Source organism: Durio zibethinus, chromosome 11, assembly GCF_047325235.1.
Source record: "Durio zibethinus cultivar Kanyao isolate XHJ-2024 chromosome 11, ASM4732523v1, whole genome shotgun sequence".
NCBI lineage: Eukaryota > Viridiplantae > Streptophyta > Magnoliopsida > Malvales > Malvaceae > Durio > Durio zibethinus.
The window spans coordinates 1,209,852-1,222,793 of NC_143172.1; the positions used below are offsets into that span (position 1 = coordinate 1,209,852).

The window sequence follows — 12,942 nt, forward strand, 5'->3', positions numbered from 1 at the left end:
TATTTTTTGTGTATGGTTCATGGTTCGCACTCTGATCTTAAGAAGCTCTCCAACCAAAATGGAAATGGAATCCCACATGGAGAACTAAAGCAAGAGAGTTTGTGGTATATAATAAAATGTTAACAAACAATCGCTTGTGTTCGTAGAAAGGAGAGATGGTTGGCATCTCCCCTGACAGGGACGGGAACGGCCTTCGGGCTTTCCTGTTAACACATCCGGTTAAGGCTACCCACCTTTAAAGTGGATCTGTAACCCAATTTTTTCCCTTCTATTTTTTTAATTACCTTTTTTTTTTTATCTAAGCATTATTATCACATATTTCCTCCATAGCAGTCAGCAATTCAGCATATATGAGTAATTTCTCTTCCTAATCAAAAGTTGAATTTAGCTTATTTTCTTCTCAGTTTGAGAATTTCTCTCCCTAGTCAAAATTCAGCATTAGCGTATGTGGGAATCGAGACCCTTTATACTCTTCAAATTCAGATAAGGTAACCAAAATATCCACTCCCAAATAACACAGGCAGACGAGTAGACCAGATTTTTTTTCATTTCTTCTCTCAAAACATTCCATAATGGCTGCTACTCTCTCCACTGCTCTAGATCTCCATTTTGATATCAATCAATCTGATGCAAAAAGACCCATTTTCTTCACCAAAACAGTAAAGCAAAACCCCAGGCGAAAATTCACCATTTCTTGTAGCACCCCCAATTCTTCTTCAAAATCTCCCCAAAACCCACCAGAATCACCCAAAAAAAACCCATCTTTATCTGAGCAACTCCAGCCTGTTTACGCAACCACACTTCCCAAAAAAGACCAAGCTCGTCTCTTGTCAAAGCCAAAGTCGACTTGGGTCAATCCTACCAAACCTAAAAGATCTGTGCTTTCACTGCATAGGCAAACGCGTTCTCCTTATGTATACAATCCAAAAGTTAGAGAGCTAAAACTCTTTGCTCAGAAGCTGAATGATTGTGAAAATAGTGAAGATGCTTTCCTAAGTGTTCTTGAAGAAATCCCACAGCAACCCACTAGAGAAAATGCGCTTTTGATACTCAACAGCTTGAAACCATGGCAAAAGGCTCACCTTTTCTTCAATTGGATGAAGACTAAGAATTTGTTTCCTCTGGAAACTATATTCTACAATGTCACAATGAAGTCTTTGAGGTTTGGGAGGCAGTTTGAGCTCATTGAGGAACTTGCTAATGAAATGGTAAGCAATGGGATTCCACTTGATAACATTACATATTCAACTATTATTACCTGTGCCAAAAGATGCAATCTTTTTGATAAGGCTGTAGAGTGGTTTGAGAGGCTGTATAAAACTGGTTTGATGCCTGATGAAGTCACTTATTCAGCTATTTTAGATGTTTATGCGAAATTAGGTAAGGTTGAGGAAGTACTTAGTTTGTATGAGAGAGGGGTAGCTAGTGGTTGGAAACCTGACCCTATTGCATTCTCTGTATTGGCAAAGATGTTTGGTGAGAATGGAGACTATGATGGTATTAGGTATGTTTTGCAAGAAATGAAATCTCTTGGTGTGCAACCTAATTTGGTTGTTTACAATACATTGTTAAAGGCTATGGGCAAGGCAGGGAAGCCTGGGTTAGCAAGAAGCCTTTTTCAGGAATTGCTCGATTCTGGTTTAACTCCAAATGAGAAGACTTTAACTGCCCTTGCCAAGATATATGGAAAAGCAAGGTGGGCAAAAGATGCATTGGAATTATGGGAGGAAATGAAGTCGAAAAAGTGGCCAATGGATTTCTTTTTGTATAATACTTTGTTGGCTATGTGCGCAGACATTGGTTTAGTTGAGGAGGCAGAGCAGCTTTTTGCGGATATGAAGCAATCAGAGCATTTTAGGCCAGATAGTTGGAGCTACACAGCAATGCTGAATATATATGGAAGTGGGGGGAATGTTGGTAAGGCGATGGAGTTGTTTGAGGAGATGTCTGAGGTGGGTGTTGAGCTCAATGTAATGGGAAGCACATGTTTGATTCAGTGCTTGGGGAAGGCCAGAAAGATAGATGAGTTGGTGAGGGTATTTTCTGTCTCACTTGAACAGGGAATTAAACCAGATGATAGGCTCTGTGGGTGCCTGTTGTCTGTTGTGTCACTGTGTGAGAGCGGGGAGGATATGGATAAAGTTCTCACTTGCCTGCAGCAAGCTAATCGTCGGTTAGCTGTATTCGTGAAATTGATTGAAGATGAGAAAAGTAGTCTTGACACTGTCAAAGAAAACTTCAAGAGAATCATCAGTGACACTAAAGATGATGCCAGAAGACCATTCTGTAATTGCTTGATTGATATATGTAGAAGCAAGAGTCTCCATGAGAGAGCACATGATCTGCTTTATCTGGGAACCCTATACGGATTGTACCCAGGTTTACACAATAAAACCATGGATGAGTGGAGTCTGGATGTTCGGTCACTCTCTGTTGGCGCAGCACAGACTGCTCTTGAAGAGTGGGTGGGGACCTTGGCCAAAATTGTTAAGCGTGAAGAAGCATTGCCAGAGCTATTTTCAGCTCAAACTGGTGTTGGAACTCATAAATTCTCTCAAGGACTGTCCAATGCCTTCGCTTCTCATTTGAAGAAACTTGCAGCACCATTCAAGCTGAGTGAAGAGAAATCTGGTTGTTTTGTGGCAACAAGGGAGGATATAGTGCTATGGTTGCAATCGAGGATTTCATCACCCACCGTTACAGTTTAGAAGCATGTCTCTCTGCGAAATGCCCTAGTAATTTTAGATTGTTACATCAGTTTATAACATATAGCTGATTATCAACAATACCAGTTGTGTTTTGTTCTGCTTTGAATTGAAAGGAATTCCAGAAATTAAGCCTGATTGTAACATTGATCTTTGTTGATATCGATATATGGTTTGTACTCACCATGTAGATGAGATAATGCGCTCAAAAGCTGGAACAATTGGAACAAATTCCTACTGTGAACCGCATTGGCGGAAACCCACCTTCAAACTTACAGATGCTCACTTTGGGCGAGGAAATGCTCAGGTTCAGTAACTATTTCTAACATTGGTATCCCCCACCAAATTACACTATTTTCACTGTCTTTTTGGCTCTAAAAAGAAGCAACCAAAAAAAAAAAAAAAGGAAGGCATCTAGAATTGAATGAGCCTCCCGCCTATGCAAAATCCTCCAAGAAAGCAAAAGTCTTTAAAGGAAAAATAAAGAAAATGAGAAACAAAAAGATTATCTCTTTCTTTTCTGTCCCTAAAGAGCATTTCCTGGATGTTCCATATGCAGAAATTTTTTTCCCTTCCTTTTCTTTTATCCTGAAACAAAATTTCAGGCATCTAATCAGCTCCTGATGACTACCTAACATTAGTATTTGCTAGTATCATCTGGACTTCCTGCTATCAACTGTAAGCTAATGGTGTAAGACCCAAAAAAACACCCCATTTGAAGAGACCCACGAAGAATGGACCAGCACCCACATTTGACAAGTGCTTGCAAAGAACTTTTGAGTTCTGAGTAACTTGTACATAGAACTTCGTTTGTTTTGAGCCGCATGTGGAGAGTTTTCATAGGTACTTTCCGGATGACTTCCAAATTCTTCCCTCCAGTGATATCACCATGACAGTAACATCATCGTGGTACTTTCTTCGATCTCCTTGTGGGATATCCAGTAAGTCATGGAAATCCATGCCTGCAAAAAAAAAAATCAGTTAAACGTCATTTGTAAAAAAGAAGAAAAGGTGTTCATGATTCATTAAGTTACAAAATCTCTTAAGCATACAGCTAGCTTCATCTTAACAGCTTAGAACCTTCAAGTTTTTCTTAGCCAACTAAAAGTTTAACCCAGGTTATAAAGCCTGCTTTTCAGCCTAGTATACTAGTGAAAAGCTTGAAGTTGGGATTTCGAAACTTCAAAACAAGAATATAGATAGTCTGAAAAAAATAGTACAATCCAATAGTAGAACAGAGTGGATGAAAAGAATAATATGCTATTGAAGATTATGTTAACCTGGTAATTCCAAACACCAAAATGTAGTGCTAAACAATTCATATAAATAATTTCCTAAACAAAGAAGGAAATTAAGAGTAAAAAAGCTTTACTACTTGAGCAAAAGCCACAATTAACCACATTAACAGCTGAAACCAAAGACTAGTTTGGTTCCCATCTAAGTGAAAATTCATCCCCCTACCGCAATCCACCAACTTTGTCAATCATTTTCCACTCAATCTAAGAATTACTTCTTCACCTTATAGACAATGGGACGGGGAGTAGGTATAAGAAGCAAATTATAGAAAGAATATTTACCAGCTTTCTTGGCTGCACGCATAAGAACCTCCTCTATCAGGTGTTGTGCAGGGTCTCCATCTGGAAACTTCTCCATGAAACTCTCAACAAGAGAAACCACTTCCTGATTGCTCAGATACTGATATAATCCATCAGATGAGAGGATTAAAAATTGGTCCCTTGGGCAAAGTCTATGGTGACAAAGAGAAGGTGAGCAGGATATATATGGTGCAGTACCAATGTACTCATTTCGAAACATCTCCAATAATGCATCATTCAACTTGGGCTGAAAAATGGAGATCATGTTATTGCATAAGCGGGTTATATTCCTTATATATTTCAACATAAAATGACATGTGTGAATTAACCACTATCCATCATGGATAAGATTTAAGACTTCAATAGTGAAAAAGCATGTGAAGGAACCTTTTTCAGAAATCCTGCACCAAATGCTCTAGTTACTTTAAGTCGACCTTTCACTCTGCCATTGACAATGCACTGGCTGTCATCTGGATGCTCATTCTTGATTCTTATCACTTCCTGCACAAATCAAACAGTCAAATTCAGTAAATACAACATATAAATTAAAAGAACTATATATAGTTTCAATAGATAATCTTTCTTCTATGTCTGAAACAGTATTCACCAAAAAAACTGCAATTTGAAGTGCTTTTGCTGACTGATTAGGCAATATTATCATTCATCATCAGATGAGGACATGCAAGGCAATATCAACAAATTAGATGTGTTTGATACAAAGAGAAGGCCCTCTTCCACCCGAACTAACTAAAATTAATATGAAGTGTGTAAAGGATCCAAATTTAAGAAAGAGTACGGAAGGAGATATATACAAGAGCCAAATCATTGTCCCTGGCAGTCCATGAAATTATGATCTTGTGAACACCATTTAGGTTGGACAAGATCACACCCAGGAATCTTGCTACTTCTGTCAATCTAAAAGCACCATTTACTGCTGGCAAGCTAGTGCATTCTCTGTTATCCCAATATTCTTCACTAATGACTACAGACAATATTAGGACCAAAGCTGTTCTATTTAAAAAGTACAAAAAGACCAGAATTCTTCATCGCTGCAGAATAACCCCAAACATAAAGCACAGAATGGGAGATAATCAGGTTTTTCTTAAAGCTTCCAAGAGCTGAGAAGCCCATTATATGTCTGAATTTGTATCATCCACTAAACAAGCAAACACTTCCATTTACCCCAAAGCACCCATGTCAGCATGACAAGAATAACGGGGTAACATCTGAGCATGGCAATCTGAACTTACCTAATTGATTTAATTTTGTTAAAAAGGAAGAAATAAAACATTGCAGATATACCTAGTCTTAACCCAGTGAACAATTTGATGTACAACCACAAACGTGCACCATGTTGTTGGACACTATAACACAGTCCCAATGTTCTTGAAGATCAGACTCATCACAAGCATGGACACCTCCACACTACGTGATTCCATATGAGCAAAGCTAGAGCCACTGACTGACACCATTATGTTGCCATAAAATTTTCTTCAAAATAAAGTGTTTTGCCAGTAATATCAATCACTTCCCCTATATATAAAACTGCCATTCACATCATTGGGTGTTCCCAAGATTTAATGCTTATCTAGTTTCCTTCCATCCTAGAAGACATAGATCTATCCCATCATGGATCCTTTTTCCTAGACAACCCCACATGTTGAAACTGTGATCAGGTATCCTATAAATTATAGAAGTTTGTATTTTGTTCTTCTAACCAAAAGCCCAAGGTTAGACCTAACAATCTAAAACACGACACGGTGACACAACACGAATACAAGACGAAAATAGGACATAAAGGTGACAAGGCTTAAAATTGTAATAATAGCCATGTATGGGTTTAACAAAACTAAAAAATTGTATTTTATATTTTTGTGTCGACACGAATTATGACACGCAATGTTCTTGTAAAACATGGCACAAATACACAAATTTTAGTATTTTACACGACACAAATATACAAATCGTCAGGTCTACCCAAGGTAATGTCAATCATTGTCAAAACCTTAACTAGATGAAAATGTCAATCATTCTTAGAAACTTCACCAGAGAAAAAGCACCAGGTTTCAAATTCCAACAGATTAAAGGCCCTTTCTAAACTGTTTGATACCCAATAGATTTGACTATGTTAAACAGTTTAAATATGCAACTAGAAAAGTTTTAAAAAGCAGTATAAATGACTTTTACAAGATTTAAACAGACATGATTGAGATCTACCATCCCATTGCTAGAGCAATTTCCAGAAAACAAAGGATGATGGGTAAGATATTGTCTTAAGGACCAGATAAGAGATGTTTTACAAAGTGAATGATCTGCATGAGAATTCATAAAAAAGAACTCCTCTCTAAACATATCCTTGAAGCACACTGATATCACACAGGCCATTCCAGAGCCAGAACCTCATCTGCTTAACATTAGACCCAATCATTTCCTAGCGATCATAATCACAAGAGGGTAAAAGTAGAATTTGAAATACATAAAATGTGATGGCCAAAAAAAAAAACTTAAAATGTATTAGCAATAGCAATATAAAATGGCGTAAGGCACAACTGATATAGAGGGAACTATCTGGCTAAAACAGTAAACAACGGAAACCTGATAAAAGTATGTTCACAAGAAAACCATAGCGTGCCCAAAGGTAAACAATCTACATAAGACATTCCTGTTAAGTCACTTAGCATTTCACCGAAGCTCTTACCATAAAAAATAAATAAAACTTAGCAATCTAGGAGTTGTAATAAGAGAAGTCAAAAGACTCAAAACCGCTATTTTCCTAATGATCCAAGACAGGAATTGGCCTTAAAGCAGAATTTGAGTCATATTAAATCCAAACATATACAATTCAATTTCTGAGTAGAATTCATACGTTTGGATTCATATTAATGAAGGCTATAATAAAGATTTCAGCACTCAAAGATGAAGGCAGGAAACAAGAACTGAAAACAAATTTTCAACAGTTTGAACTTACTTCTTCAATGCTCGTGCTATGATCAGTTGACAGCTGCAATGCAGTCAGTCTCATGGGCTCAGCAGGAGTCTCGTTCACTGGCTTAATTGCTTTTTCGCCCACTGTCAATGTCTCCTCCACTATACCCTCCATGCTTGATCCATTTTCCTCTTGCTTTCTTCCCTCCATACTGGAACCAACTTCCTCTAATTCATACTGTGCAACAATTGCTCTACTATCCCCCACATTCATCACATACACATCCTCATCCCTCATCAAAACCACCAACAAACACGAACCCATCAATGCAAGCTCTGGATTCGTTTCAAGCACCTTATCTGTCACATCCAAATATGCTAGCTCAGTCACTTCCAGAGCCCTCGACAACGCTGCCACAACCAATTCATGATCAACTGGACCTTCTTTCCTTCTCCTCCCAGTCTTTTGAACCCTCTCCTCCACTCTATTATCTACCTCCTCAACCTTCTCCTTCGCTTCCAACCCAAACCTCCATGGAAAAAACAAATTCCCTGATCCCTCTCTATGCTTCGACAACCCCTGCTTCAATTTCGACAATAACAACCACCTCCTACTTACAGCGGACCTCTCTTTACTTACACTAATTGCATCATCCACTGAAAACGCAAACCTATCAGACCCTGAAAGATCCAACCCATCTTCGGGGTCATCCTCGGCTAGAAACTCCCACAACCTCCTCCTCCTAATCTCAGTCCCCTCCAATTCAAATGTTACCCTCCTCGTCCTCTCTTGTACCACTCCACTCGGTTCAATCTCCCCTGCAATCTTAACCTCCTCAACAGAATTCTTCGGAATTGGATTCTCAGTTTCACTGTCAGTTTTATTTAAACTACCAGTAGCTATTATTAAGTTCGATGGGTTAGTTTTATTTTCAGCTTCATTTTCATTTTCATTGTCGTCTTCATTTTCAGTTTCGTCATCAAGTTCCCAAAAGAGACCATGGAGTTCATTGAAAACAGCTCGATAGAGATTACCCATCAAGAATTCCGGTGCATCCGGCCCATTAAAACCGTCGTAAATCCCAACGAACAACCACCCTTGCTCCTCCGAAACAACTACGTGGACTCGGTCCTCCCCTGCCTTCCCTAACGCCCACTGCACATCCCCATCGGTCTTCCCCTCCACCGCTGCCGCAGCCTCCGTCTCCTCGGAATTCTCCTTTCTCCCGACGAAATTCAACACCGGAACCACCCAGGGCCGTTTCTTCTCAGATAAATTTCTCAAAATCCCCGAAATGCCCTTCTTCCTCTTCTTTTTCACATAAATGCCACCCAACGGTGCCGAGAAATGTACTCTCCCTTCGGGACCCGCGTTGGCCTCCAGTGGACCGGACACCGCCCCGCGCTCTAACGGACCCGACATGAAGAAACCACCCCGCTCCACCGGGTCATGAGCTCCGCCACGTGGCACCGGCTGCAGTGGCAAGGCACTAAACGACGACGTGCTCTCGAAGCCATTCCCGCTAACGATACTGCTCTTAACGCCGTAACCGAGGGTACTCTCAGTGGCGTCGTCGTAAATATTGTCAAGTTGAAGGACAGTTCTGGGAGTGGACGTATTAGCACTCACGGACGCTCCGGATATGGCTTTAAACAATGTTTCGGGTCCGACTCGGGTTTTCGGGTCGTGCGACGGAGAGAAACGTAGAGAGTGCGAAGGAGAAACGAAGCGATCAGATGGAGTCGGAGAGAGGAAACGATTTGAAGATCGAACGTAACAAAAGGAGTGGCCTAGAGTTTCATCCAACGGCTCTGATGCAGCGAAGATCAGGTCCGCTTGATTATCCGGCTGCCGATTCGACCGGTGTGTCACCGGGTTAAAGCAAGGGCAGAGCGTGGAAACTCCACTTCCCATCACATTTGATTCATTTCACTCCCCTCCCCTCCCTTTGAACAAATGTTTTTATTTTCTAAGAAGCAAAAAACAAAAAAGAAAGAGCTGCTGCTGCTGCTGTTTCTGCTGTTTTGCTGCTGCTCTTCCCTTGCTGCAGAGAGAAATAGAAAGAGAGAAAGCAAAACAGAGAAAAATGTTTTTGTATTTTTGCTTTTTGTTTTTTGTTTTTAAATTAGCTGAGTGGACTTTGGTGTTTTTTTTTTTTTCATCTTTTTGAAGTATGAAATTTCTCTTTTTTTTATACATTTTAATTCTGAGTAGTTGTTTGTTGGCTCTAGGCTGACGGTTACACGTGGCAATTACAAATGCATGAAGGGAGGGAGGGTCCACATTTGATTGCCAGATGGGAAAATACAGGGTCCACATGGCTTGCCAGGTAGGAAAGTAGGGTCCACTGTTGAGGCTTTTTTCATTTTATTTTGTTTTGGCGGTTCTCGGGGTTTGGATTTGGGGTAATTGCTAAATTTAAAATGACGAGGGTGTCCTTAAGGGCCAGGGTTGGCTTTAAGGAAAGAGGTAGGGTCAAATGCGGGAAACCGAGGTGAGACGTTGGAGTGAAGGATTGTCCTTTTATGGGTTGCTTTTGTACGTTTGATTGTTTGGTCAAATAGGGCAATGGGGCTCCTTCAACGTTAGGCCCAACCGCCCATGCTGAATACACCTTTATTTTTTTTTTAAATGAAATTGGATGTCAATTGACTGTATTGCCCTTTGATATTTGCAATCTTTTTATTTTTCCCTTGAGCCCTTAATATTTTAATTTTTACAATTCGCCTTAGAACATATTTTGCACTCTTTTTGTTTTTTCAATAAATTTATATAAAAAAAAACGTATGGGTTTTTTTTTTTTTTTCATTTTGTGGGAATTTATCAATCTGTTAAACATTTTGTTGTGTTTTAAATAAATTCACCAACCGCTTCAAAAAAATAAGATTATTTAAAATTTTTGAACATCTTTGTAAGAAGAATTTTGTAAAAAATAACTAATAATTTTTTTTATTTAACATCATTTAATATCTTACATCGACAAATTTAAGAATTTCAACGAGTTAGATTCTTCTTTTTAATAACCATTAAATGCATATAAATATATTTTTATTTTATTTTATCGTGTTTAGACTAAAGTCAAAGAAATATTTTTTTAAAAAATAAAATAATGATTTTAAAAAAAAGTTTCTTCAAAGATTTCTCTAGGCTTTAACATGAAAAAAACTATCTCATCATCTATCAATAAAATGTTTATAAATCAATGAAAATTACTTTTTTTAAAATGCAATACATCCTTTTCATTCGTTATGAAAATTTGTTTTCATATTTAAAGCTTGAAATAGGCATGTATGATTAAGGAAGGGCATTTTCGTAACAAAATAAAATTACGGGCCAGGAATCCTTGGAGTTAAAAAGGGGAGGGTTTGACCTAGAAATAAGGCCCAAACCCAAAAGCAACGACCGCGGACTACCGCTGATGGATCCTAGTCGGGTATCATGCCATCGTATTCCGCCACGTCATCCGAACAAGAATCACAATATCAAACTCTTCATCAATATAAATTGGACGGCCCTGATTCTTTTGATCCCACAAGAGACAGAAAAAAAAGTTGTTCGTGTCTTTTGCATGACTCTTTCCGCTTAGTCAAACGGCACGAATTCCTATTTTTATACAAACAAAATATATTATTTTCTAATTATTGTCCTAATTTTTCGCACTGTGAGGTTTTCACAATCTGTAAAAAAAAAAAACCCAATTAATTAATTACTAAAAAAACAAACAAATAATATTTTTTAAATCATTATAATATTTAAAATTTAAAAAAAAAAAAGGAAAAGAATTTTGCATGTGAAGGCGGGAAAATCTGATTTCTCTCTCTTAGATTTGTTTAGTGAGCTGCAAGTCAAAGAGTTTGTTGATTTTGGAGAATTTTATGGAGCAAAACGACAAAGCACATGTTATGTCACGTGATACGTGTGAAAGCCCACATTCTCTTTCTACACTTTTAATTTATGGTACGTACCAAATATGCTCTTTTTAAAATTTTTTTTCTTTTTAAGGTTTGGCAATGTGAAGATTTTAGAAACTTTATACTTTTGAAATCCATTCGTTGTTATTATGAAAATTTGTTTACGAATTGTTTGTTACAATTAAGTAAAAAAGTGAATTTTTTCTCATATATTAATTAACACGTCATCGATAGATGCAGTAATATAATTTGGTAGTTGGGTTTAGATAACATAATCTTTAATTCGGATTTAGAGTTGGAAATTTCTTAAATTTTGAATTCAAAATTTGAAATTTATGAGATTTATGGATTAAGATTTAAATAACAATTTGTATAATGCTCAATTTGAACATTCCAACAGTTAGAATTGAAAATTTGTCTTAGAAATCTTAAATTCAAAATTTAAGATAAACGGATCATGATTTATGTAATCTACTACTAAATGCAAAATTATTTTAAGAAGACCTTCATAATTTTTATCATAGAGCAAATTACGAATTCACGAATTATATTTATTTTTATATTTTACAAAAAATTTTAAAGCTTTAATACTTTTAATTTGTAACAATTACGCAAAATCGGTATATGTTTGATTTTTTTTTTTTTGTTCTACTTTATGTGCTTAGGTGTGCATATTTGGGAATTAGAGTATTAGATTTGGTCCCTCCATTCCATAAAAAAGGAAAACGACGTCATTTTTTTTAAAGTTTTTTGTTTTAAATTTTTAAGACCATAAGAGAAATGTTTTGAAAAAAAGCAAAGTCAAAATAAAAAAAAAAATTTTAATTTGAAACCCAAGCCCAGCCAACCACTAAAAATCAATCGAACGTGGCGGAGATGGTGAGAATTAGGGAGTAGGGCCAGTGGGAGCTGGCGTGGCATGGGGTCCTTGATAAATCTGTTGGTCAACGACGTAAGACAGAGTCCTCTTATGTGGGGCACATACAAGTGACTCTCCTTCGATCTGACGTCATCCCTGTCGGATATGCTTTTTCAGCTTTGCATCAACATCTTATTTATTTATTTATTTCAGTTTAGGTAGTAATAGTAGTCTTTTTTTTTTCCGTTCATATATTTATTTAAATGCATATATAAATTTTATATCTTTTAATTTTTAAAATAAAAATCATTTTATTTTATTGAATTATTTGTATGGAAGAGGTGATCCGCTGTCGCGCTCTCATTGGCCAAATAAAAATTTGTCTTTGAAGGGGAATAAATTGGCAAGTTGTAGTCTTTTTCTCGGATTTGGAAATAATTTAGTTGAATGAGGTAGACACCAGCACCGCAGTAGTCTTTTATTACTCTTTTCTTTCTCGTTTTCTCAAAACTACTCCTATTATATTAATTAGATTTGAAAAATTAAAATTCGAAGCAATAATATAATATAAAAATAATATTATACAAAAATAATATTATTTAAAATTTTTAAAAAATTATAAATATATTTAATAAAATTTAAAATTTTATATTTTAATATCGACATAAATTATGATATATAATTTTTATATAAATATTATACTAATATATTATTTTATACATCATAATACGAGTTATCATATATAATATCTACCAATTAATTTTTACTAAAACAATAACCATTACACAAAATAACAAATTAAATGCTCAATTTACTTAAAAAAATAATTTTTTTATGTACAGACGTAGAAGAAAGAGAAAGTCTCAAACTTTAAAGTATAAAATGGCTTTTATCCTAATAGTTAAGAGTTTTTAAAAAAGATATATGATCGTAAATTTTAATTTTA

At 36.6% G+C, this 12,942-nt stretch overlaps 2 protein-coding genes and 1 non-coding gene across 3 annotated transcripts; 2 read left to right on the forward strand and 1 right to left on the reverse strand.

Annotated features, from left to right (window-relative positions):
• Positions 1-136: 136 nt before the first annotated feature.
• LOC149515953 (U6atac minor spliceosomal RNA) lies at positions 137-264 on the forward strand. Its single transcript, XR_016346738.1, has one exon. It is a non-coding gene; the product is annotated as a U6atac minor spliceosomal RNA (small nuclear RNA).
• On the forward strand, positions 143-2,888 carry LOC111289590 (pentatricopeptide (PPR) repeat-containing protein). Its single transcript, XM_022880748.2, has one exon. It carries the CDS (start codon positions 573-575, stop codon positions 2,706-2,708), a length of 2,136 nt encoding a protein of 711 aa, XP_022736483.2. The 5' UTR covers positions 143-572; the 3' UTR covers positions 2,709-2,888.
• A 53-nt stretch (positions 2,889-2,941) lies between these two features.
• Positions 2,942-9,393, reverse strand: LOC111290408 (protein phosphatase 2C 29). The gene is made up of 4 exons (XM_022881700.2): positions 7,269-9,393; positions 4,688-4,801; positions 4,283-4,547; positions 2,942-3,667 (listed from the first exon to the last, which is right to left on the reverse strand). Exons 1-4 carry the CDS (start codon positions 9,138-9,140, stop codon positions 3,543-3,545), a joined length of 2,376 nt encoding a protein of 791 aa, XP_022737435.1. The 5' UTR covers positions 9,141-9,393; the 3' UTR covers positions 2,942-3,542.
• Between the last annotated feature and the right edge of the window lie 3,549 nt (positions 9,394-12,942).